Below are 26131 nucleotides of genomic sequence, written 5' to 3' on the forward strand. Positions count from 1 at the left end.
TGTGTAGTTTTGATCTGGTTTGTTACAAATAGGAGGAATACAAATAGGAATAATGTCTGGACCAAAATGGACTAAAGTATTCTTGTATAAAGGAAAAATGGAACATACTGAATAATGGAGTCTTTTTGAAAAGTAAAAAGCTGCAGCCCATTGACAGGTACATGTGAGATATGATACAGATTGTCAAACTGTATCCTGGAGTGTGCTGCAGCACAGAGCAGGCTTGGAGCTTTCATTTCTCATTTCTAGAGTGGTCTGTGGAAGCATCAGCATCTTCTGGGATAGAAAAACTATAGGGAAAAGCTGTTCAGGTTTTGCTTAGTGTCTCTGGTAGAGGTGTGTGTGCCTATCAAAATAAACAAAAGGGGAAAAGAAACCCCAAACAGCCAAACCCAAACAACTGTACAGACCTGTAGGACTCTTTACTTGCATACCTGTGTTCATTTTCTGAATTTTTGTCTGCTTCTCTCCCCTTTGTCTGATCTAAGTAGCAGAGTTGAGTGGGGCGCTGTTAGTATTTGAAAGAATGCTGGTGCAGAACTTCTGGATTGCCTTCAGGCTGCTAGGCATAAGGAAAATGTGCAGGTTTTTTTCCATCCCCCTTTAGAAATAAGCAGTTTCACTTAGTTGTTTCAAGTATTTTTATTCTGTTCAGTCCCTGGGTACCAATGCTGTGTTCTGAAATGTGAAGAAATGTCTTGAGCCATTATATGAAAACTGCCAGTGTGGAGTCAGCAAGGTAGAGCCCAGAAGTGAATTGAGAAATCTCTACTTTGACCTTCTCAGTAGACTCTTTCCTGGCTGGGAATCTGCTCTGGGCAGTTGAAGGCAATTCATTAAATGTCTCTTATGCCAGCTTGCTGTGTTCTAGCCTGTGAAAGAAAGCTTTGTATACACTGAAATCCTCCCTGAAAGAAGTGGCAGGCAGACAACAGTTTAACTGATGAGGGGGCTGCAGAAAAACCCATCAAAGTGAAACTTCCTTTGGGTGCCTGCTCATCCTCCTGTCTTGCCAGTGCATGAGCTGCATTTCTGGGTTAGATGTGCTCATATAATGGCTGAATTCTTGTGGGTGAGCTGCTGCTCTGCCCCTGTCCTTGAAGACCTCATTACAATTCCATCAGGCAGGGATGGTAGATGCCAACTGTACTCACCTCTCAGATAGCTTCTCAGCTCTAATATGGGTGGGTTGATTGGCATCTATCAAACTCTTAAACTGACCTTTTCTCTGTAGCTGGCAAGTATAGATTGTGAATCTTCTGGTTCTTGTCTGTTCTCTGTGGCTTCTGCAAGATGGCATTGGGAGTGTGGTGCTGGCTTCTGTTAGTGCAGGGACTCAAATGCTTGGGCCAGCTGTTACTGAGGGGGAAGGGAGAGGATTAAGTTAAGATCAGGTGTTTTGTCTCTTGCTGAGGTTTAGCTGTTCCTGAGTTGAAATATCTGCTGTTCTGTTTAAGCAGAGTTTTCTCAGCTGTGAGAGTGGAACTGGTGGACAAAACTGCTGTTCTCAATACCTCTGTGTGCTGGAGACTCAAAAACTGTGCACGTTTACATTTCAGTGTCTGAAAAGTTGTGCAGCCACTCAAATACCATGGGGTTGCTTTGTGGATGATCTTGAAACACAGCAGAGTAGCACTGTGTTTTAATATTTTTTTGTAGTGTTGTCAGGTGGCTCTGAGGGAAATGTAATAACAGTGTGGAAGTCTGCTAAAACATAGCATGTTAAAAAACAATAGAAATCTCCTCCTTGGTTTTACATAAGTTTTTCCTTTTGCTTTGTAGACTTCTCCTTGTTGGATAGGTGGAAACACGGAGCCATTGACTGGGTTTACATGGAGAGGTGGATGTGAACGGGAAACCACTGGCATTCAGATTTGGAGTGAAGTGTTTGTAATTGAAAAACCTAATGGAACAAAGGTGAGTGCTTAACTTACCTTGATTTACTCAAGGTCTCCCTTGCCGGAGTTGTAGGCTTCCTGGTTTGGTTGTGTGGTGGGTTGGTTTTCTTTTTTTTTGGTTTGATGTTTTTTGGGTTTTTAAAAATAGAGAGGCTGTGGATGCCGCATTGGGGAGGTGTTCCTGTCAGGTTCAGTGGGGCTCCAAGCAACCTGGTCTGGTGGATGGTGTCCCTGCCTTTGGCAGAGGGATTGGAACAAGATGATTCTTAGAGGTCCCCTTCAGCCTAAACTGTTTTGTCATTCTAAAACTTAAATAGGATTTTTGCCTCTGTGTTTAATGTCATGGATTTCATGGCGGCTGTTTGAACATTGGTTGCCTTCCTTTGCACTGAGCGGCTGTGTAACATATTTGGAAACTGTTATCAGTGTAAGGATGGAGATTGGTTCTTACAACCCAAAATTCAACAATAGTCTCATTCTGAGAGTACTTTGTTTTAGCAAAATCTGCCCTGTCCAGGCTTCTGGGTGGGTTATCCTGGGGTTGTTGTAAATCTGTAATGGCTATAAATACCATCTACAGGCAAATGCTGGGGGGGGGAAAGCTCTGTAACACACACACTGTTCTTTGAAGGATGAGAATATGTTCTAACTTGTAGCTGTAGTAAAGTGTAGTGCATGGCTGTAAGTACTTCAGGGTCTGGAAGCTGGTCCTTCCATTTAATTTTAGCAAGCAGTCTATAAAAAAGAATAAGTCTAACAGTGAGAAAAAAAGCACTTAACTTGATTCTTTTTTAACTCTCAAGTCAGTTTGACTGCAAAGTTTACTGGGAGGTGTTTATGCTGAAATTAGGTGTTATGTTAATGTCATTAATAAATATTTACTTCACAATAGTGGTGGTCATCTTGAGCTATTTGTGTTCTAAACCATTGGTTTTAGGTTATTTAAATTTCATACCCTTTGCATTTGCAAAGGAAGCATCTGATGCCCAATCTGTGGGACATGGATTTTAAAAATAGTGGCTTAGTGATGTTTAACAAATTTCACAGCTAACCAAACATTTCTCTAGTTAAAAAACAGTTATGTGTGAATCTGCTTATGCTTTGGGAACAAATCACTCACTTGTTCTTGCTTCTCAGTGGGAAGGAGAAGGAAAATGTAGCAGATCCCAAAGATGGGAGTTGGACTGATAAACTTTTTTCATTAATATCACTTCCTTCCTTGTTGTTCCAGCAGACAATATCAAATATCTTGTTTTCTGCTGAAAAAAAAATTATCTTAAGATATATATGTATTTATAAGTAGCCATCTTACTCTTAGCTCTGATGAGCTGTGCCAGATCTGCAGCTGAGGCTGGTGTTCTTGCAGTGGAGGAGAGCTGCCAGTTGGTCTGCATGGCACCCCCAGTGGGCCAGGGAGGGCTGTTTCTCTGGGACAAGGTGGCCAGGCAGGGTCAGAGGCTGATGGCGGGGCCCTCTGCTGCTGCTCACTCAGCTGTGCCTGTCCCCTGTGTGCTGTCCCCTGTGCAGGTGACTGAGGTTTCTTCAGCAGGCACGGGGCAGCGACTGAAACAGAGCTGACCCCCGTGGCCAGGAGTGTGGAGGGGTCCATGATCTGGTTAACTGCTGCTGTTCTTTCAAACTCTGCAGGTTGCTGTGCTACTCATGGATACCCAAGGTGCCTTTGATAGCCAATCCACTATCAAAGACTGTGCAACAGTTTTTGCCCTCAGCACCATGACGAGCTCTGTCCAGGTGAGAATATCCCTGCTGGCAAATAATGGCAGAAGCCTCTATCCTGATTGTGCAAAGAATATATCCTGAGCACACCTGCAATCTTGCTCCAGCTCTGATTTAAAATTCCATACTTTTTCTTATTTTCATTGTGGTACATAAACTACCCAAGTTGCTCGGTGGAATCAAGGTTATGCAAGGCCAGGCTGAGTTGAATTGCTGACAGAACTAGGAAATCCCCTTCCCCCCAAGATGTCAAAGTAGCAGCTGCTTCTTTACAGATGTGTTACAGAATCTTTTTTAAGGCTGTAGATAGGGCTTAGGGTGACATGCTGTGATCAGCCAAACTTAAAATTGCTACTTCTGTTCAAGTGTCAATTAAACTCCTGAGAATTGTGCTATACTCGAAGCTACTTCTAAGCTTGTGCCTTAGAGGTGCCAAAGTGAGCAGGTTTTTGAGGGGTGACAAGTGACTTTCTTCAGACATGCCACAACCTAAAAGGAACAGGAGTAGGTAGAGCATTGCTTCTGTCCTGTGGAGTTGGCTCTGGTGAATCATTTTTGAATAAGGAGGTGACTTTTGTTTGAGGTGTGTTCTGTGACACCTTTCTACTTGCTGACTTTTGGGTAGTTACACTTCTTTTTCTAGAGGGAGCAAGTATACTCAATGTGTGAAAGAGACTGATTGTAAGACAGTGGTTTCATGTGACACTGTAATTGTCTCTTGCAGGTATACAACTTGTCTCAGAATATTCAGGAAGATGACCTTCAGCACTTGCAGGTAGGAATATGGTGAATTTATGTTAAACTGCTTCTGAACTGATAGTCTTGACAATGTTCTGGAAGTTACTATTCATGTAACTGACTTGGGAGCTCATGTAAAACACTGAATTTGACCTGAAACTAAAGGTACAGTACAGACTGGTACAGTCTGTAAAAACTGTGTTTGCATCAATTTCATGATGCTTCTACTGTGCCAGTGTAGAGGTAAAATAGTATGAGCTTCTAATCGGGCTGGTTCTCCTAAAGTCTGTTCTCTGTATTGCAAGTTCTTAAATTCCTGAGGAAATGAGAAAGGAAAATTGTTTATGGAAATCCTTAATGGTGAAATTCCAGTGCTACATGTTTTTCCTAAAATAGGAAAATGGATGTTATTTCATAAGCAGTTTGTAAGGAAGTGCTGGAGTTTGGCTCAGGCCAGAAAGAGTCTTCTGCCCAGAAGCCATCTCTGTTTTTTCAGCTGAGAAACTTCTGCAGAGTTTTATTCTGCTTAGAAATAAAAGCAGGAGAATGTCTTCACCATGGGGTTTTTATCCTCTAATGCAACATTGTGGTCAAAGGCCACTGAATTATGGCTTCATGTGAATGGTGCAAGAACATTATCTCCTTAACTTAAAACCTGTAGCTTTACAGAGTAGCTTGTGTATTGCCAAATGCCAAGGCCATGACCTTGTCACGGCTTAAAACTGTTCTGTGTGTCTTCAGTGCTGCAGCAGACTGGCTGCCAATGCTGGAAGTAAAAGAGCACTAACTAAAAGTATTCTTATGAAGCTGTTCTCAATTAGCAGGGTTGAATCACTGGGCCCATACCCCCTACACCCCAAAAAAAACACAACCAAGCAGTGAAAACAAAAAATCTGTAGGTCATTATTTGAGAGCCAGGCTTCCCTTGAGACTTTGGTCCTTTAACAGGCTTGGGTTATCTGAATAAAACAATCTATCTCTGTTCTACTGGAGGGTGAGATTTGAAGGATGATAAATGCAAGGATAAATAAGGATGATAAATACAAATACAATTTAAAGTTGCAGCAGGGAATCATGATCTAAGGGAAGGAAATTCTGAATTTCTGTTTTAATAGGAATTTATATAATTGTGAAATACTGTTAGTCTCTGACTGCCTTTTACATTTAGCAGGGAAGTGAATGAGGTAAAGAGTTTGGGTCAAAGAAACCAGACTCTTGTGGGTGCTTGGCCACTTCACAGCTGCTTTTGCTCAGAGTGACAAGGGCTTGTAAATTAAATTAATCTTGTGACTTCCAGGTGCTCTTGTGATCAACACCAGACGTGCCCTTTGAGCCATAATCTACCTGAGACACTCCAGGAGTTAGTTTAATGCAGAATAATGATTGCCTGGCACTGCAGAGTTCTGGTGTGCTTCCATCATCTCAACCTGCAGTATCTGTAAGGAGGCTGGCATGGATCAAGCCCTGCCAGTACTGACCTGTGCTGAGGCAGCCAGCACAGTCCCTCATTCCTGCTCTTGTGGGTGGCTTGGCCAGCAAGGAATGCTGCTGCTGCTGCTGTTAAAGATGGTGAAAGCAGTCAGAGGAAGACAGCTGATACCAGCCTTTATACTGGAGGGAAGGAACAATTATTAGTTAAGGTCATGAGGTGAAGCAGAGATCTGAGAAGCTGCTGAACTTGGCTTGTATTTAAATGTCTGATATATTGGCTAGAGCCAAGTTCCCTGGGATTTCCAGGAATAAACCTTTTGTGGGAAGTAAGGGGCAAATGTTAGTCAGGCTTACCTCCTTAGCCTAGGAAGCAAGTGTTGGAAGCTGGCTTGGTGAGAAATGCAGCCAGCTTTTCTCTGAGAATAGCCCAACAGCCACCCACTTAAAACTGCAGTGTGTTGACAGTTCAGGAATGGCACTGTGAAGCCTGTGGGAATCATGTCTCCTACCTGAATCTTATTGAGGGTTGGTATACTCATTATTGAGGATTGTTTGCCATTCTCAACCTGTAGTAAGGCATAAGATTGAAACCTATAGTAAGATATAAGATTGAATGATTTGTTTTTTAGTGACGTAATAGAATATTTCACAGCAGAAAAATATGTTTTCTGTGTGGCACATCCTTACACTGTTCTTTCTCTCAGTTGTTTACAGAATATGGAAGACTAGCTATGGAAGAAATCTACCAAAAGCCGTTTCAGGTAACTGTGTTAAATAGATTTAATGTGTAGAAAATGAGCTCAGGGTGATTTCTGCAGATCAGTTAGTTGGGCTGAAGGTAACCAGTTCTTTGCAAGACTAATTTTCCTTCACTATTGCCACATGGCTTTGCAAATCCCCAATGGAAAAATGCTGAAGAGAATCACATTTTGGGCAAGTATAGCTTTGTGCTTGAGTTATAAGGTATAAAAAGAATCAAAATGTCCAGTGTTATGCAGGTGTTAAGGAGATAAATTTTGTACTGCCTTCTTTTTTATTACTCTGAGATATAGTTGGTCCTTGCTGGTGGTAGATGGTTCTGAGAAAAGGTCCTGTTTGGTGGTGGGTGTTCTGTTTAGTTGGTTTTTTAAACAAGCAATGACTTGCACCACAGAACTACAAGGCTGCTACATTTAGAGCAGCCAAATATACCCAAACATTTACATAGTATCCTTGCTTGTAATCTATAATATATTTAGTTTTAGAGCAGCCAAATACTTAAAATAATCACATGTGATAGAAATTTTTGACCTTAGGAATGATGCAAAGCATTTGCTGCTGTTGTTCTTCGTGTTGCAGACATTAATGTTCTTAATTAGAGATTGGAGTTATCCTTATGAACATGCATATGGCTTGGAAGGAGGAAGAAAGTTCCTAGAGAAAAGATTGCAGGTAAGTTATCTCCAGTAGTCCTGTTCTGATCTTGTAAGTGACACTGTGCTGTCAAGACAATGATGCATCATGAGCTGGCTCCTTGTGCTAATAAAATACATTTGTGGTGTTTCTACTTATAGGCAAAGTTAACATTATTAAGTTCAGAAATAAAAGCTTAAACACACTTTTGTGCTCTTGCTGCTTTTAAGATGATGGTTAATCTTAACTGCAATGCTGTAAAACTGGTAGCAGTTCTTAATACCTTTTTTTCCTTCAGGTAAAGCAAAACCAACATGAAGAGCTACAGAATGTAAGGAAGCATATTCACTCCTGTTTCAGTAATCTTGGGTGTTTCCTGTTGCCCCACCCTGGTCTTAAAGTTGCAACAAATCCAAATTTTGATGGGAGATTGAATGGTAGGAAGCTTTTCGTTTTGTGTTTCTTGATTCAGATCACTGAGTTTGTTTTCTTATATGATGAAAGTTAAGCACTGTAATGGTTAGCTATTGAAATGCCTGACTGGAAAATATAAGGCTAAAAGGTGAAGCTGCAGAATTTAGAAATGTGCATTGTGTGCTCTTTTTAGTGGTTTAAAAGTAGAGGAATGAAGCAGGGAGAGGGAATGGATATCTTTGTGTCTAGCTGTTCATTGTAATCTGATAATTTGAGACATGCTTAAAGGTCATTAAATGGAGATTCCAAAGATAACTAAGGGCTCCAGAGGGCAGAATTCCCAAGATTAAAGACTCTTTATTTTCTGGAAAGGCTTTTCTCTAAGAGCTTGCTGAACCACAGGTCAGCTCTGAAATGGCTGAGATAAAAGCCACAGTGTTCTGCTACTGCAGAATGAGAGGCAGTTGGATTCCTCCAAGGGATGTGTATCCCCCAACAGAGGGAATGCATCAGGATGGCAAGGGCTGTAACAGTGAGTTGCAGTGGTGGGGTGCCAGCCCCTGCTGTGCTGAGGGCACACCCTGTGAGGTCATTGGGCATTGGTGTCATTGGGGAAGTGCATTTAAAATACTGAAAGGATAGTGGCACCTTGTTGTCCCAGTTAAGATTGGTACATTAGAGTACTACTAACTGGGAGTAGTTAGAATTTACTAAAGCTATATTCTGTTTGTAAGCCTTTAAATACCGTAAAAATACAGTTCAGCATTGTGATGTTGTAGATTTAGAAGAATTGTGGGCTATCACTGTTCCTTTAGGAGATATAAGATTAAAAACTAACCACTTTTTTCTTGAAATTGATTGAATTTTACTAGATATAGATGAGGATTTTAAGAATGAACTGCGGAATTTGATACCGTTACTGCTTGCCCCTGAAAACTTGGTAGAAAAAGAGATTAGTGGATCCAAGGTGACCTGTAGAGATCTTGTAGAATACTTCAAGGTAAGCAAACTCATACTAATTATTTCTGTTAATAGCTTAAAAGACAGTATTCTAATTTTAGGCCATGTTGTTCCCAGAGAAGATAGGATATCTAGGCTGACACTCGCTGATCAGCTCACTTTTATTTTCACTTCATTACTCTGACTTTCCAGAACTGGCACACTACTTCCTAGCAGTACGGCTCTTTGCAAGCTACTGTTAGCAAAATTTGTGGGTTGGTAGTTTTAATTTTCCTCTCTGTGAGTAGGCTGAGATAGCTCAAGCTTTAGTAGATATTTTTTTCCTACTTTGAAATCCCAGTTGGTTTTTTTTTGTTTTGGTCATGTAGTTTTTACAGATAGAAAAACAGCTCTTAAACTCATAGGAATGCAATGAGAATTTCAGATACTCCCTTCTGGATTTTTAACATGCAGGGAAGGTGCTTTCTAAACACTTGCATGTGTAGCACCACTGTGCTCTGAAATATTTTTGCAGGATACTCACAGCTGTTAGTCTTGAGCTTTTTTGGTATCATGGTGACACCAGCAGAAATGTGATAACATAATCTCTACATCACCAGGGATGGTGTGTGTAGCCTTTTTTTTTTTTAATTGGGACTACTTAGACAGTTGGTTTGGTGGGAATGATGCCGCTGTCTCCTAAAGACAGGAGTTTTGCATTGCTACTTTTGGGATAGAAAAGTTAGGCTGATGTTATGAAACAAACTATGCAAGGAAGGAATTTGAGACCAGAGCTCATTTAACTTCACTTGTAAAACAAAGTAACTTTTTGAAGGAAAGACATGGTATGAGATGCAGAAGTGATGGCTGTTCTGGCAAGTGTAAAACCAGCACGGCAGTGCAGAGGTTCACTCTCTCTGTTTACATGGTTGCACGCTGCTGTTTGCTCTAGTTTTTCTCTAGTAGGACCCACTCAGGTACAGTGCAGGGAGGGCATGTTCAGCATGTTTAGAAAGCACTGCATCATAAAACCCAAGAGTAAAACCACTGCTGGAAAGCTGATTTGTATCCTGTATCCATTTGGGGAGCAGTGCTGTGGGGTGCTGCAGAAATGCCATGCTTATGTAACTAAAGAGGCCTGCTCCCTTGGGACTGTGCATCTGAAGCTGAGATTGTGAGGCCTGAGCTGGGAACTGTAGGGCTTTTACTTGGAGGAAATAGCTGCAGGAGCAAGGAGGCTGTCAAGGGACCAGAGTCCTGTATAACTCTATATGTTTTTGTAGGTTGTTCTGCAACCTAGAGCACCGAGTACATGGGGACCCTGATAACCTTGTTCTCTCCTCCCTTGGAGCAGAAAATCCTCAGGCCTGAGGCTGGCAGCCAGGGCAGGGAGGGAGGGCAGCTGTGGTGAGAAGAGAGAGAGGACAGACTCCCCTCAAGGGGCTGAGAGTGGCCTTGCTGGTGTAACTTGCACAGCTTGTCCAAGGCCCTGGAATGGCTGCTGCTGCCTGCTGTGCCCCACTTCCCTGTCCCCAGGAGCTGTGCCAGGGCCAGCCTGTGGGGGCTGCACAAGAAATGAAGTGTGTGTGTTCTCTTCCAGCCCCCTGGAACCCTGGGGACAGAAAGGACCCCTGAGGATAAGTGGGGTGGGGCACAGTGGGGTAGGCTGCCTGGAAGTGTTTTGTCTGCTCAGCTCTGTCTGTACAAAGTGCCTTGATCTGTTTCTTTTTTCTCCTACACTACAGTAGATCAAGGCATGTGGAGAAATGTAAATATTGGTTCTCCCAGCACTGGGGTAAATTTGAGCAGACCTCTTGCCAGAAAGGTTGGGATAGTCATCTCCACTCTTTTGTTATGGGTGAAGATTCCCTGTCTAGCAAAGACCTTAAGTATTTGAGGGAGTAGAAACCGGCTGTCAAAACCTGTCACATCTTGGGACAGGGGTGGTGTCAGGGTGCTCTGCTGCCCTGCTGGGCCCCAGCATAGGAAAGTGAGGGGGAAAAAATTGCCAGACTTCTGTGAAGAAAATTGCATAATTAGTGTTCAGCACTATTACAGAGAAATAATCTGAGCTCTGTCTTTGTATCATCCCCCATTTCTTATTCTCCTAAAGCACAAATGTTTATAAAAATAAACTCTTTTTCTCCCTCCCAGGCTTACATTAAAATCTATCAAGGAGAGGAGCTACCTCATCCAAAATCTATGCTGCAGGTATTTTATTTTCTTTCAAATAACCTGACTATTAGATGATGTGTACTTTATAAGTTCTTTTCAGCTGAGGAATCATGACTGCTGTGGGCCTGAGTCCCCCCCCCCCCCCCCCACAGCTGTAGTTCTGGAAGGATCTGTGTGCTTTGAAAGCCACCTGAACTGTGGTGGTTGAGTACTTTTCCCTCAGTTTCAGCAACCAAATGAAATTAAATCAACCAAATTGAGCTGGGTTCTGTTTGGTTGGTTGTGTTTTTTAGCTGCTTTACTGTCCAAGCATTCTTTTCCTGTAACTTGCTGTTTGGCTGGGAGATATCCAGAAAATGACATCTTGCAGCTTTAACTACAATAATTGTCCCTGACATGACATAGGTAGAAAATAAGACTTAAATTCTTAACAAACTTGACAATTACAATTGAGACCAAAACTGTACATCTGTAATGTAGAAATAATCCCAGATTCCTTCTTTCCTCTTGGGTACTGGAAGTAATCCAGTACCAGGATTAAAATATAATAGTTTAGTGACCCTTACGTGCTTATTAACAGTAGAGCATTCAGAGGAGATTGCTCATGTTGAAAAGGCTGTAGGAACAAACTGAGGTTTGTTTGCAGCTGTGCTAGAAAGCTGAAGAAGGGCAGCAATATGTTTTAATGTCTGTTGCTGAACTTCACTTATTTTTGTGTGGCCTTTTCCTGGCCATCAGGAGCTGTGGAGGTTTTGGGGGTATGTTTGGAGTGCAGTGCTGTGTAAAACCTGGCCATGCTGTGAGTGACACAGGATGCTCCATGTTTTCTAGGCAACAGCTGAGGCGAACAATCTTGCTGCTGTGGCAGGAGCAAAAGACTTGTACAGCAAAGGCATGGAGCAGGTATGATGGCACAACCTTTCCTAAACACCTGCATGCAAACACAGGCCTTCAGCTTCCATGGTGCCCTCTGTGTGAGCACTTCAGTGGGGGAAGCTGACTCAGGGCCAGGACCTGTGTGTTTTTTGCTCTCTGAGCCTGCCTGTGATGCTGGGGAGGTCTGAGAATGGGGGTGTGTGCAGGATTCCCACCTGTTAGTTCCCTCTGTGGCCCCTGACAGGCATCTCGAAACCCTGTGGCACGAAATGCACCAGCAGGTGAGCAGACATGTGTTGTGTCAGGCTTTCACAGGGGTGGAATTCTAGTTCTGTAGCCTCATGCTTCTGAATCGTGGTCATTCATTAGCTGTAAAATCCAAGCATTGAAGTGATTCAAAAATGTAAAGAAACCCCTTTGAAGACAAGAATTACTTTGAAAAACTTGTGTATGTAATTTCCCACTTGCTTCTTCTCTTGAAGATAGTGATCTGATATGGTTCTAGGCTGAATGCTGGATGGATTTCATACTTTAATGTAGTGGTAGGCAAGGTTTTATCTTAGGAAATTCTGAAAAGCATTACCTGTCTCGTAAAGCTTAACAGGACTGTGCTTATTGTGAAACTGTACAACCAGAAAGACCAGTAGGTGTGAGAACATGCTATAAACATGGCTCCCCATTAATTAGGCTAATTGTGTTCTTAATTGCTGAAGTAGTTGTTTTGAAATTAAAGTAAGACCTAGTGCTAGTAGCAGACAATCCAGTTCCATTTGTTAGCAGGCTGTTTGGAGAATGCTCTGCTGGTTTAAGGGAACTCCTCTATTTCCATTTTGGAAAATGTCTTGAAATAGTAAATGTGTTGTTTATAATAAGTGCCAAGTCTGCCTTCCAAACTTGAATCTTCAATGGTAGTTGAGACTCTGTAGCAGTAAGGTTTCTAACTTGGGGCAGGGAATAAACAGAAACAGATGTTCTTTTAAACAGACTTTGTTTCCATAGTAATGTTCCCCAGTACTGTATATTTTTATATCACTGTAGAGATATGCACAAATTATGGAATAGTTTTTTATCCAGATGTCTCATATGATGTTCTTGATCTGACACAGCTCTGAAACTTCTATTTTTAAGAACAGAAGTGGGAACTCTTTGGATTTAAAACTCGATTATGTAAAGGTAGTTCTTGCTGCAGCCTCTGAGTTGTCCTCATGAACCAAAGCCCTCCTTTGCTGAGTGTGCAGAACCAAAATACTGTCCCCCTAATGACCTGAAATGTAAGGAACAACAGGTGCAGCGTCACAGAGGATAAGAAAACAGTGGCAGTTACTTGTGTGGTGGCCTCTTGATCCCTCAGCAGCTCCTGGTGTTTAACGTGCTCTGAGCAATGTGAAAAAGCTGTTCTGAAGGGTGAGACTGGCAGGCATTTTCCAGGGAGTTTTGGGATGTGGAGGACTTCATTCTGGGGAAAAGCAGGGATGTGTGTGTGGCTGTTGTCCTGTCCTTCTGGGCTTGCCTGAGGAGAACAGAGGAAGCATGAATTCATTCCTGTGCTGTGGGTCTGGGTGTGGTTGGATGGGTGAGGCTCCTGCCCTGCCAGGACCCCAAATCCCTTTGGCTTGGCCTGGGGCTCGCAGAGCCGAGGGGGCAGCGAGGGGCAGCTGCTCTCAGGGTGTGATTCCATGGTGTCTGCTTGTCCCTCAGGTGTGTGGGGGAGATAAGCCTTACATTGCCCCGTCGGACCTGGAGCAGAAGCACCAGGATTTCCGTGAGAGCGCCATCCGCCAGTTCCGCTCCGTCAAGAAGATGGGAGGGGAGGAGTTCTGCCGGCGCTACCAGGAGCAACTGGAAGGGGAAATCGAAGAGATCTATGCAAACTTTGTGAAGCACAACGATGGCAAAAACATCTTTTATGCTGCTCGTACCCCTGCCACTCTGTTTGCAGTCATGTTTGCCATGTACATAATCTCAGGACTGACTGGGTTCCTTGGCATGAACTCCATAGCTGCCCTGTGTAATCTCGTGCTGGGGATGGCTCTTATATCGTTTTGTACTTGGGCATACGTTAAGTACTCTGGGGAATTCAGAGAAGTTGGAACAGCCATTGATCAGATCGCTGAAGCTATATGGGAACAGGTTGGTATCTGTCTTTATTGCAAAATCTTGCTGTCTTGAGCAGACAAATCAAACAGCTTCTGTTCAGTGCTGAGAGGGAAAAGCTGCTCTAGACCTAATAGAGAATGCTAGTGCTGCCAAAGGGAAAATCTGCTCAGTAGTGTGACTGCTCTCTTCAGGAACAGATGCTGCACACAAGGAATGTTAAATAAGCTTAGGATATTATCAAACAAGTGCTACTTGAGGTGCAGAAGGTTACTTAGATGGTAGAGGGGACACTTCAAAACTCTTTCCTTATTCAGAGCAAGGAATTGATTAGTCCTTGGAGAGAACGGGCTGAGTGATGGCTTTCAGCAGCTGCTCCCAGAGGGTGCACAGCAGATTTCATCCATCAGGGAGACCTGTGCTGTCTGTGACAGCTTCAGTGGGTGCAACTGCTGTTTGCAAGGAATGCTCAACAAATTCCTGGAAGAAAAGATGTGAGTGTAAGGACAACAGAGCTGGAAGAGAAAACTTTCTGCATAGAGATTTTGCTGCCTAAACTTAACTGTGCCAGTAAAGTCAATGTAGAGAATTCCTGACCAGTAGTTTTTGGAGCATTCTGACTAGCTCTGTCCAGTGCCAGTAGAAGGAAAGCACTTTGCTGCAGTTGTTACTGGAAATAAAGGGTGCACTGAGCTTATCTGGGGTGACATTAAAGTGTGTCCTATGAGGCATGAGCAGATAACTAACTGCAGCCTTCTGCACAGATGCTTGCTTCCACAGCTGGAAAATTCCTGTGTTCAAGGCTGATCCTAGGCACTGGTACACTAGGCCTATCTGAGCAACCTGCTCAGCCTGAGGGTGCCAGTCAGGCTTTAAGTTCCACTGGAGCATAAAAAGTGGGTTCTTTAAAAGCGGGAAATGAGCATCAGTAAGTAAGAGTTGGTAGCCAAATCTTGAGTAAGCATCACTGACTAGTGATTAAAATTGAGGCTCTCCAGTACTACTGGAGCTGCTGCTGCACAAAAGGCTTGGTTTGGCTGCTGCCTTCCCTGGGATGGGGAGAGCTTGGCTTATGCTGGCAGGAGCTTGCCACCTGGGGGCTGGAGGAAGGGGTCTCCAAAAGCCCTCAGCAGCGTTGCTGTTAGAGCTGCACATCACCAGTAACATGCAAAGCACTGCAGTCCTGAGTCACTCTGATTAAATACTCATTCTTGCTGTTGATTTTTCTGAATCTCTGCCTTTCTTTTCCCTCCTTGCTTCAGAGGAATCCCAGGAAGGTGAGAAGTTACTGGCAATCAGGTTTTTTGTTTTTTTTTTTTGTTTTTCTGAACTTGATTGAGTTTCTGCTGTGTTGTGAGAGCCCTTTTTCCTAACAGCTGAATTCATGTTTTAGGTGTTTTCCAAACTCTTTGAAGTCCTTAGACGCCGAACGGTTCGTCGTGCTCTCACATCAGTGCCGCGACAGCGACTCTCATCCAACAATAACAAGAAGAAAAACTAGCCAGTATTTTTAACTTTCTTTCTGTATCTGAAGTGTTCACACTTACACATATAGGACAATAAGCTGGACCGTCTGGGCCGGTCTGCATAAATGCTGTAACCATACCAGACTGATGCTGCATATGGGGTATGGAATTGCACATCCATCTTCTAGGAACTGTAAAGTGGTTTGAATTCAGTGAAATACTGCTGTGTAGGAGGGGTATCACTTGTGTCCATAGCATGTGACTGCTTTAACCTCATTACTCTAGCAGCAAAATTCATTTCTCTTTCAGTTCATGCCACTTTGTGTCAGACTTCATCATTCTAAGTTTTTTCATGATTTCAAATCTCATCTCTTTATATGATTTTATATCTTCTTTTCCTTAGTTACCTCATTTTCTTGTTTCTTTTGCACATCTCTCATTCCACAGGTGTTGAAGCCCATGAGTGATAATTTGATGGAGGATCATATGAGGCAGTCTGTAAAAAACTCTATCAAAGCAGGCCTGACCGAGCAGGTGGCTCACCATGCCAGACTAAAGACAGACTGACAGTTCGTCTCCTCTTCAACTCTGCCCTCTCATCCTAGACATGCTTGCTGTACCATGAGAACTCAATAATAAAAAAAAAATAAATAAAAATAAACCAAAGTTTACAATCAACTGTAGAAGTAGTTTAGTGTGATTGGCTTCACAGATTGCTGCCATCACCGGGGAAGAGTTACATTTGTCAGTGCTCAGCTCTCAGACAAACTGGTGCCATGGAGCCCGCTGGGGTGGGAGGGAGCGGCTCAGTTTTACGCGTTTGGGGGAGGGAGGGGGAACTTCCCCAGCGTTGTGAGTCCGTGCGGGCTCTGGCTTACAGGGGAGCCCGTCCCCTGCAGCAGCTGACTTCAGGGAGTGTCGCCATCAGCCCCCTGCAGCTGTGCTCTCCCCGATGGCCCCGGCTCGGCACCACCCCGGCAGCTCCCGCCAGTGTTCCTGTGTGCGGCCGGTGCAGCCGTCGGAGCAGCCCCTCCATTACAACGCGTCTCCTGCTTTCTTGCCTTGTCCCAGTGTTACACAGATGCATGTGCTGGTTCCTCACGCAGAACTGGGCTGTCAGGGAGGCAGTGGCTCAGCGCAGAGGGTGTCTCGCCTTGAACTCGCAGACCTGGTCCCGAGGGAGGTGCATATCGGAACTGAGCTGTCTTTTTCTGCAGTTTAGCCTTCATGTATATAATATTGCCATTAATTCTACTGGGGAAGAAATTCCATCCAAAAATGTTGCCTACAGCTACCAAGCAATGAGTTAGGATTGTCTGTACAGTGTGTTTAGTTTTTATTTTTTAAGAAATCACAGATAGGGCATGTATATGAAATATAAATATATAAATACGATTTTGTATCAAAGTTTTGTAGTTTATGGCAAAACCTGGTTCTGTGGTAGCTAAGTGCAGTTCCTGTAAAGGAATGTTTGTGGCTCATGTAAATGTGTGAATGCATCAACAATTTGAAGTTTTTTGATATATTTGTGATATTTACCTGCCTTGAGCACTGCAATCTCTCACCCCCTTGGAAAAATCAATGGGAATGTTTGTTGTGAAACTCTTGTCTTCTGTTGCATTTTAAAGTTATTTCCTGTAATTTATTTTCAGTACATGATTAAAATCAGTTGTGTATATATTAAATGAAATCCGTGCTTATTTTTAAAAGATGTTCAAGTATTGTATTCTACTACATAAACTATGTCAAATACTTATCCTGACAATTATATGAACAGATTTGTTCTATTGTACTTCATAGCTTTCTATTGAAGCCGATGTTCCTCTCATGCTTGTCTCTGGAAGGTGACCTCTGTCCAGCTCATACCCCCTCCCTGTATAGGAAAACCTCCTGCTGTTCTTAAGCACGCTTTTGACTTGTGGAGTTGCTTGTCAGATTCTGCCCTCCGACAATTGTATCACTCTGAAATCTTGTTACTGGCTTTACTTTCATTCTTGGCTAAATCAGTATCAACTGTGTGGAGTGTAAAGGCAGCTAAACAATTAACTGCTGTAGTTTCAGCTGGAAATGGCTGTGTGCAATAGCTGGGTTTTTTGCATTCCTAAATGGTAACAATTTTCATCAACATTTGAGCTTTAACATCTCCCCTCTCTTGAGTGAGGGAAATCATCTGTCTAGGACTAAAGCAATTGCACTGTGACTTTTGCACTGCAAAGAACTGCTGGGGAGTGGTGGTTACCTGCCCTCTGCAGGTGAGGGCTCAGCTCCAGGGGAATGATGCTAAAGATGAGGTAGGAATGTCGCATTTTATGATTATCTCAACCTGTACAGATTAAATACTGTTATTCAAACAAGCCTGGGCTTTGGTGATTAATCTCTTACTAAGCAAATGAGTCACACGGGGGCTGACAGGGCCATGCCTGCCCTTGCTGCTCCCGGTCTCCAGGAAGGTGCAGGTCAGATTTGAAGCTGTGCCCTGCGGAGATGGGAAAAGCAGAACTCTTCCTAGCACGTGGATAAGGAGTTGGGAGGCTTTATATGGACTCTTCAGGGTTTATGGGTGCAGTTCCTGAACACTGTGCCACCAAGTTGCAGCATGAATGCAAAATCCCCTCGAGCTTGTGGGAGGGATGGAAGGGAGGGAAGGGGAGGGGTCAAGATGACTTTTAACCAGGTCTAGAAAAGGGTTTGGAAATGGCCTGGAGCATGTCCTTGTTTGGCTGTGTTGATTGTTAAGCCTATCTCACCCTTCCCTGGAAAAGGGGACTCCACTCTGTGGGCACAGAGATCAAAGTGCCAGGCACTGGAATGGGACCTGCACGTTTGGAGTGGCAGCAGCTGGAGTGAGGTTGTGTCACTTGAACAGCGAGCTGGATTTAGCCAGCAAGGAGGGTAAGGGGCCTGGGAGCCAGGTGTGGGAGCAGTTCTAGGTCTGGCTGGACACATCTGTTTTTGTGTGAGGGACAAGGTCTGGGCTGGTCTGGGGGCTGGGGGCTCCATTTTCATGTGTGACTGCCTCTGTGGGGGCAAGAGAGGCTCTGCAAGGGCCACTTGAGGGCAGACTTGTGTCTCAAGGGCAGCTGCTGGAGGCAGGCACCGTGGGGATGTCAGGGGTGCAGCTGGGGGCCATGTCCATCTGCTGGCTGCTGGAGCAGACTGGTGATCATCCCCAGGCTGGATCCTGGCTGAGCTGAGCCTCCTTGCCCAGTTCTGGAGGGATACAGAGCCTGTGTGTGTATTGTCCCCAACAGCCTTTCATGGTGACCAGGGGCAGGTGAGGGTGTTAGTGCTGTTGTGCCACTGACCTAGAAGGATGGTGTGAGCACATTCCCTGTGGGAATGCTGGCTCAGCCTTGCTGCTGGTGGCACGTGGGGACATGAAGCTGTAGTGGCCTCACCTCCATGGACAATCCCCTAACAATCAGTATTCCTAGTAGAACAAGCTTAGCATTTCTCACCTTCTGAGTCCTGTTAAGAACATCAGGTTGGTGCACAGAGTGGGTTCCTCGGGGAACTGAGGAGTTTCACAGGGCTTTAAAGGAGGTGGCAGCTGCTTTCTCTACCTGGGCTATTCCACTGCTACTCAGGAAAGGAGTTCTGAGCACTGATCCAACTGTGCAAACTGTGGTGTACTCAGGCCTTGCTTGCCCTGTCCTTCCTGAGCACGCAAAAAGCCAAGTTTAGCAGGAAAAAGAGAGCAGAAGATGGTAACTGACCTGTGGCTAACTCCTGCCTCACAGAGGGACACGGCAGAGTGAGGCAGGAAAGCTACATGGAAGATCCTACAGCTGGCAAAGTACAGCATTGTGCCAGAGAGAAACACAGGACCAGAGGTGAGAGGGCAGATGTAACGAGGTACAGCAGCAGAAAGAGGTGGAGAAGGTGACAAGACAGGATACTTGCTCCTTCTGTTCTGGTGTGTGCCCAAGCTCCTTGGGATAGGAAATCCCCATCTGGAGCACTACATGTGGTGATTTCTGGCTCCAGAAAGACTTGACCAGCAGGAAATTTCTGGCTATCTCCTAACTTAATTTTCCTACAGCAGACTAGGGCCAGGCCACAGATTTTTCCTGTAGATGTCTGATCCCTGAAGGTTAAGTTAAGGAAACTAAAAGTACATCAGGTGGCGTGGCACAACAATAACAAAAGGGTAGAGAACAGGAAGCCCTGTGTTCTATGAACCCAGATATGGGCAGTGTCCAGTGTTTTGTTTCATTATGCCAGCCAAGTACAGCAGTATCTCAAAACTCCCTGCCTGTTACTGTGCTGGGTTAAAGTAATTAAGCACAAGTTATGGTAAAACTTCCTTTTTTAATTGAAAAACATGGGTGGGAGTACAGACAATATTTACACAAGTTCTCAAGTGCAGCTCAACTCAAGAACATATGACAAATACGATAAAAGGATGTGGGTCCAAAAGAGAATTATGGAGGGTACCAAAAGGTACAACTTCCCACTAACCACGGACCTTCAGATCAGATCAGCAACTGAAAAAGAGTAAAGGCAAGGATTAGAAGCATTAGCTGAGTGTGTGACTCACAGCCCAGCACTGCTGCCCCAGGCTGCCCCCAGAGGAAGGGCCAGCAGCACGCACCGTTCATGGGCATCTCATCGATCTGGGTGGAGTAGTACTGCTCAATGTCCCGCAGGATGCGGATGTCGTCGTTCTTCACAAAGTTGATGGCGACGCCTTTCCGGCCGTACCTGCCCGAGCGGCCGATCCTGCACAGGCACGAGGGAAGAGGCAATGGAGCCACTGTGGGAGCCTTCCCCCAGCCCCAGGGGCCCGAGGGAAGCCCCAGCCTACCTGTGTATGTAGAGCTCTCTGTTGTTGGGCAGGTCGTAGTTAATGATCAGCGACACCTGAGGCACATCCAGGCCTCGAGCCCAAACGTCTGTGGAAATGAGAACTCGGCTGCAAAGAAAAGGGCACAGTCAGGACTTTTCTGGGAATCCCCAGTCTCCAGCACAGAGCATCCCCTCTTTTCTGGGAATCCCCAGTCTCCAGCACAGAGCATCCCCTCTTTTCTGGGAACCCCCAGGCTCCTGCACAGAGCATCTCCTCTTTTCTGGGAATCCCCAGTCTCCTGCACAGAGCATCCCTTCTTTTCTGGGAACCCCCAGGCTCCTGCACAGAGCATCCCCTGCTATTCCATGCTCCCCACTGCCCACAGCACACCAGCAGCATCCACACTTCTGCTGCATGGAAAGCTGTCCCTTGCACTAGCACCAAACTTCAGCCAAGGCAGGACCAACACAGCTAGGATCTTTCAGAAGGAATAATGCTCCCAAGTGTTTAAAATACCGAGGATGGAGCACAAACATTTCTCCTTGAATTTTAAATGCAGCAACTTCCAACGTCTTCAGCAAAATAGAACAGACTAATTCTACACCCAGAGGTATGAGTGTCCCTCCTTGGAAAAAGGCAAGCTCTCAACCCTTCCACACAACAGGAAATCAGAGTTCTCCTCAATCTGAGCTGAGCAAAGCCTTGAGACAGAGGCATTACTGATCTAAGCAGTGCTATTTGGGGCATTTACCTTGCGCCAGATCTGAACTCTTTCATGATGGACTCTCTCTCCTTCTGGGGCATGTCCCCATGCATGGAGGAAACGGTGAAGTTGGCTTCCCTCATCTTCTCTGTGAGCCAGTCCACCTGTGAACACAGCCTGGGTTAGCTCCTTGCTCAGACAGCCAAGCACAGCGGCTGAGCTCCAGAATGTTTGCTGAGATGAGCTGGTATGGACTGAGACACTTCCACAAGCATTCTGAGACTAAGGGAAATAAATAATCCTTACAAAGCATCAGCTGTATGATACAGGGCTCCACAAGCCCTGAGAGGAAAGGAATTAGGAGCATTTATTCAGGGAGTGTGGGTTTGCTCCAGGAATTATAAGCAGTTAGACTGAGCACATTCTTACTTTTCTAAAACGGCAATTCCTGTCAGCTGTCTCAGATCTGCCTCTGTTGCTTTAAGTTAGGCACATCCCAAAGGTTTAACCTCTGGTCCTACTGAACTATTTCAAATGGGGGAGCAACCAGACCTCTTAAGAACTAAACCAGCATTGTTGGAGTCACCCTCAGGAAGCACCAAGCCCCTCTGGTGGCCCCTGTACCTTTCTCTTGGTGTTACAGAAGATGACAGCCTGGGTGATGGTCAGCGTGTCGTAGAGATCACACAAGGTATCAAACTTCCACTCTTCCCTCTCCACAGCCACGAAAAACTGCTTGATTCCTTCGAGGGTCAACTCATCACTGCGGGGAAGAGCACCACAAGCAGTTAAGAGGGGCTGGGTGTGCTTCACCAGAGACCACTCCTCTGCCCCATGTGCTGTAAGCTGCTGGGTCCAGATGGAATCCAAATTGTTCTAGAAAGTCCTGGGAAAACTCAGCTTTAAGAAAAGCCCTGAATGTGACCTGTTCAGCAGAGATTGGAACGGCTCTGCTCCAGCCAGCCAGCTCCAAAGGGGAACATTTCTGTTCTCACCACTTTTACATTCCAGCTTCCTGACAAGAGAGACTGAACAAAGTCTCAACAAGCTCGAATGTACTAAATGGGGCAGTCTTAAGAGCTCAGGCAAGAGGGAGGCTCCTTCCTGGTCCCAGTGCACAAGGATCTGTGACGCCACCAGATGTGAACTGTGCCTCTGAGAACACCCAGGATCAGTTGGCTAAAGGGGCTTTTTGCCTGCTGTGTAATAGGAAATTTTAACAGGAAGCCTATAAAAATCCTCTGGGAGAGCCCAGCAATTGGATAAATGTGAAGGATAGATTTCCATGAGGAGAGTGAGGGGACTCATTCCCTCAAGGATGAGGGAATGTCCTGTGCTGAGGAGCAGCACACAGAAGTGGACAAGGATAAAGTCAGGGAGATAAGCCAGCCCCTGCTGGGAAACAGGACATGAGCACACCTGTGGACACTCAGGAACGATGAGAAGGAACACAGAGACTCCCTGTACATTGAAATCAGTGACACTGTGACCTGCCCAGGGCAGCATCAACTCAGAGTCCCTGCTCTCTCCAAGGAAACTCACTGACCGTTTCACCAGGATGCGGATGGGGTCTGTCATGAACTTGTTGGTCATCTCCAAGATTTCATGCGGCAAAGTGGCGCTGATCAGAACCACCTGTGTGGCTGGAGGCAGGTATCTGTACACATCATAAATCTGCTCCTTGAAGCCTGCAGTGCAAGTCAAGCCACACACAACAGTTAGCACATCCCTCTCCCAAATACCCTCCTCGTCCACAATCTGATCTGGAATTCAGAACTGGGTCTATACTATGGGATGAACATAAATGTGTGAGTCAGTAACATCAGACAAGGCTCGCTGTGTACCTTAACCAGCCTATAACTAACTGTAATAGTCTAACTTTTTAAACTTTAACTTTTAAGAAGTGGGCCTGCCAGCTGGGACACCCTAGAATCTCAAAGAAGCAAGGAGAAAGGAAGTAGAAGGGAGATAAATGTTTTACCTTTATTGAGCATTTCATCTGCTTCATCCAAAACCAGCATTTTGATGGCACGAGTTCTCAGACTTCTGCGACGAATCATATCTGTAAGATTTCACTTTGTGAGATGAGAATGCTCTGAAGGCATTGTTCCTGTAGATGTCTGATCCTTGAAGGTTAAGTTAAGGAAACTAAAAGTACATCAGGTGGCATGGCACAACAATAACAAAAGTGAGCCCCACCACTGTCAGGGCATTTTGGTGGAGGAGGGACAGATGTGAGAAACACAAAATGCTAGGTGAACTTTATGTCAACAGAATCCACAAATCCTGTGAGCTTGAAGGCCAACACTGCCCCTGTGGTAACTGCATGAGCAGTAAATGTTAAATTCTTCCTTCAGTGCAACCAGAAGGTACCAGCTGTGAGTGCAACTGATTTAACAAAGATGGAGCAACCACTGGGACACAGAAAACGTGGGCCTAACTCCTATCCCCTTCAAGATTCAGGGACTTTAATACTTCCTCCTTTTTCCAAAGCCACCACATAAACAGTCACCTCAACAATGGAAAGCAAAGCATAAACTGAGAAAATGCAAATACCATCACCACAGATTTTCCCCAGTCTTTCCCAGGCACACGGGCAGTAAGTTGTTACCTTGTTACACTTCCCCTCAATGTTACATTACCAGTGTTACAACAAATGCCAAATTTCCTTACCGAACACCCTGCCAGGAGTGCCAGCCACCACGTGCTGCCCATAATCCAGCTTGCGGATGTCCTCGCCCACGTTGGTGCCCCCGATGCAGGCGTGGCACTGCACGTTCATGTAGTCTCCCAGGGCGAGAAGGCCCTGTTGGGGACCAAGGAAGGGATTCACTGCCCCAGCTCTGCCCAGGCTGCCTCTGTCAGGAGAGGCTGGTCTGTGCAGCCATGCTGTGGGCTTTTCTAAGAGATGTCAGCACAAGGATTTTTTAATGTCTGTTACCCAAACCTCCATAACAGCAGGCTTTAAAACACTGGGAACTCATTTCCTCAGGGATCACAACTGCTTTAGATGGGCTGGCCTTAAAAACTCAAGGCTCTGCAAAACCTCAGTCTGCCAAAGCCATGAATATAATGCCAAGGAGCAAATATATCAAATCATACTTTTTATTTCCCTCAGGAACAGAAGAAAAAGTGGAAGCTGTTTGTTTGCTCTGAGCTCTGCTAGAGAATGACCAGAGCACAGCCCCAGGCCTTGCAAGGTTGCCCAGACAGGGACTGCAGTGCTCCTACCTTCTGGATCTGCACAGCCAGCTCCCGAGTCGGCGCCAGGATCAGGGCCTGGGTCTCACGGACCTGGTTAGAGCAGGGAATCACAGGGATTAACCACAGGCACAGCCAGGCATGCAAGAGGTGATGATCACAGAACAAAGCTGTGAAATGCCACAGCTGAAGGATTTAGCACAGAATTTTGGGCTAAAAAAAAAGGTGTGTACATTTCTTGCTAAACAGAAACAAATTTCAAGTCCTTCAATTCTGTGTGTTTGGTTCAGATAAACACCTTGCATTGCTCAAGAACTCCAAGACAAAGTTCTGAAGGGTCACCTCTAAAAGTATTACGAGCACTTAACAGAAATAAATCAAAAGTTGTACTTTCCACTTAGAACATGAAACCTTAATTTTTATGCCCTCAGACAGTGACAGGTGAGTAACAATCCCAGCCCACTGAGAACCCTTTTATTCAACTGCATCTGCACATCCAAGTTATACCCCAAAACTGCTGGATGGACACAATGTCCCTGAGCAGAACATGGCAAACAGCTGTCAGTCAAAAACCCAGCTTTGATTCTGGGCAATGAATCAGATCACCTATCACCAGATAGGCTGATGATGCTATTGGGACTGAAGACAATTCTGCTTGCTGAGAGATTAACTTAGCCCTAACAGGTGAAAGAGGTCAGCTGTTAAAGACAACTTTATCATTACAAGACATCAGCTGAACTTATTTTACCAGACTGACTTTAACAGTTAAATTGTTACAGAGTCTGGTGAAGTTCTCAGTCAGAATTCTGAGGTTCACTGCCCATAATGAAAAGATTTCAAAGTAAAACTTCATTTAATCACTCTTAAAGAACACACTTTTATGATAAGACCAATGATTTGGTAAAAATTGTTTTTAGCACGTGCTGCTCTCAGATTACCTGTATATCCAGGCATTGCAGAACAGATATGGAGAACGTTGCTGTCTTCCCTGTTCCCGACTGTGACCTGAGAAACAGATGTTTGGTGAATACTCTGCATGTCTGGACAAACAGCACAGGCAATTCAACACATTCCACCCCTCTGCTCTCTCCCACCCTCCAGTGCAAAGAACTCAACAGTGCCAACAAAGGTTTGCCATGATCAGTGTGATCTGCTGTCAGGCAGCTTTGAGAGCTGCAACACCAGGGACAGAACACTCCAGGGCCCCCAGCTCTGGCACCTTCACTCCTAATCAGACCAGCATTTTAACTTTCTGCCATCTGCCACACACACACTTTTTTCAAGTAAATGACAGATAAACCAATGCAGTTTGCAAGGCCAGTGATTTGCACTGGTGACCAAGAAAGGATTTTTTCAGTGGGATGCATATCCTTCTTTGTCTCTAAGACGTATTGTTTACAGTAACTAAACCTAACAAACTTCTGGCATTAACTGGCAGAGGATCACAACAAGTTAGGCAATTTCACTATTTGCTTGTCACACCATAAAACCACAGAGTAGTTTGAATTGGAAGGGAATTAAACAACATCCAGCTCCATCCCCCACCCTGCCATGGGAAGGAACACCTCCCACCTCAGCATGGCCCAGAGCCCCATCCAGCCTGGCCTGGAGCATTTCCAGGGATGGGACACCCACAGCAGCTCTGGCCAACCTGTGCCCGTGTCCCACCAGTTTCAGATCATTCCCCACACCCTGCCAGGCACCAGCCCAGGCCGATCCCGCTTCCAGCCTCAAGGCAGGAACGTGCCCGACATCCCCCCTGCACTCACTGGGCGATCACGTCCCTGCCCTTGATGATCTGCTTGATGGCTCGCTGCTGGATGGCCGACGGCTTCTCGAACCCTGCGGGGCCAAGAGACACCGTCAGGCCAGGCCCGGCCGGGCCCCAGGGCGCAGGCGCGGCCGGCCGCACATCCGGGCCCCGCCGCGGCCCCCGCACCGCTCCGAGCCCTCCGCCCGAGCCCCGGCCCCGCGCCCCCGGCCCCGCGGCCCTTCCCCTCCGGCCCCGCCGCCCACCGTAGGCGTAGATGCCGCGCAGCAGGTCTTCCCGCAGGCCCATGGTGTCGAAGGTGGGCGTCACGTCCACCTCCTCGCTGGTCTCGAACTCCACCTTGGTCATGTCCTCCTCCTTCATGAGGCGCTTCCGCGCCGAGCCGCCCGCGGACCCCGCGGACCCCGCCATGGCCGCGCCGCCGCCGCCGCTGCCGCACAACGCCCGCCGCGCGCGCCCCGCTCCGTCACTGCGCCTGCGCGGGGGGCAGGCCGGGAGCGGCTTGGC

At 45.6% G+C, this 26131-nt stretch overlaps 2 protein-coding genes across 7 annotated transcripts in view; one reads left to right on the top strand and one right to left on the bottom strand.

Annotated features, from left to right (window-relative positions):
* The window catches only part of ATL2 (atlastin GTPase 2), a 38935-nt gene extending 23078 nt beyond the window's left edge, over positions 1–15857 (top strand). For 2 of the 6 annotated variants that reach the window (XM_014268729.3, XM_074536944.1), the window contains 12 exons: positions 1783–1917; positions 3546–3650; positions 4360–4410; positions 6509–6565; positions 7143–7235; positions 7495–7633; positions 8483–8610; positions 10704–10760; positions 11556–11627; positions 13299–13730; positions 14957–14971; positions 15088–15857. In XM_014268729.3, coding sequence (XP_014124204.2) covers positions 1783–1917; positions 3546–3650; positions 4360–4410; positions 6509–6565; positions 7143–7235; positions 7495–7633; positions 8483–8610; positions 10704–10760; positions 11556–11627; positions 13299–13730; positions 14957–14971; positions 15088–15195 — 1392 coding nt within the window. In that variant the 3' untranslated portion in view covers positions 15196–15857. The remainder of the gene's footprint in view (positions 1–1782; positions 1918–3545; positions 3651–4359; positions 4411–6508; positions 6566–7142; positions 7236–7494; positions 7634–8482; positions 8611–10703; positions 10761–11555; positions 11628–13298; positions 13731–14956; positions 14972–15087) is intronic. The other 4 variants (XM_014268730.3, XM_074536943.1, XM_074536942.1 and 1 more) reach the window with 4 other exon arrangements.
* Positions 15858–19451: 3594 nt separating this feature from the next.
* EIF4A3 (eukaryotic translation initiation factor 4A3) lies at positions 19452–26123 on the bottom strand. The gene is made up of 12 exons (XM_005489356.4): positions 25870–26123; positions 25623–25695; positions 24792–24858; positions 23884–23946; positions 23326–23458; positions 22634–22714; positions 22199–22340; positions 21277–21415; positions 20701–20816; positions 19968–20075; positions 19755–19882; positions 19452–19647 (listed from the first exon to the last, which is right to left on the bottom strand). The coding sequence occupies exons 1-12, from the start codon at positions 26033–26035 to the stop codon at positions 19631–19633; spliced, it is 1233 nt and encodes a 410-aa protein (XP_005489413.1). The 5' UTR covers positions 26036–26123; the 3' UTR covers positions 19452–19630.
* Positions 26124–26131: the final 8 nt, after the last annotated feature.

The sequence above is a fragment of the Zonotrichia albicollis genome, chromosome 3, assembly GCF_047830755.1.
Source record: "Zonotrichia albicollis isolate bZonAlb1 chromosome 3, bZonAlb1.hap1, whole genome shotgun sequence".
Taxonomy (NCBI): Eukaryota; Metazoa; Chordata; class Aves; order Passeriformes; family Passerellidae; genus Zonotrichia; species Zonotrichia albicollis.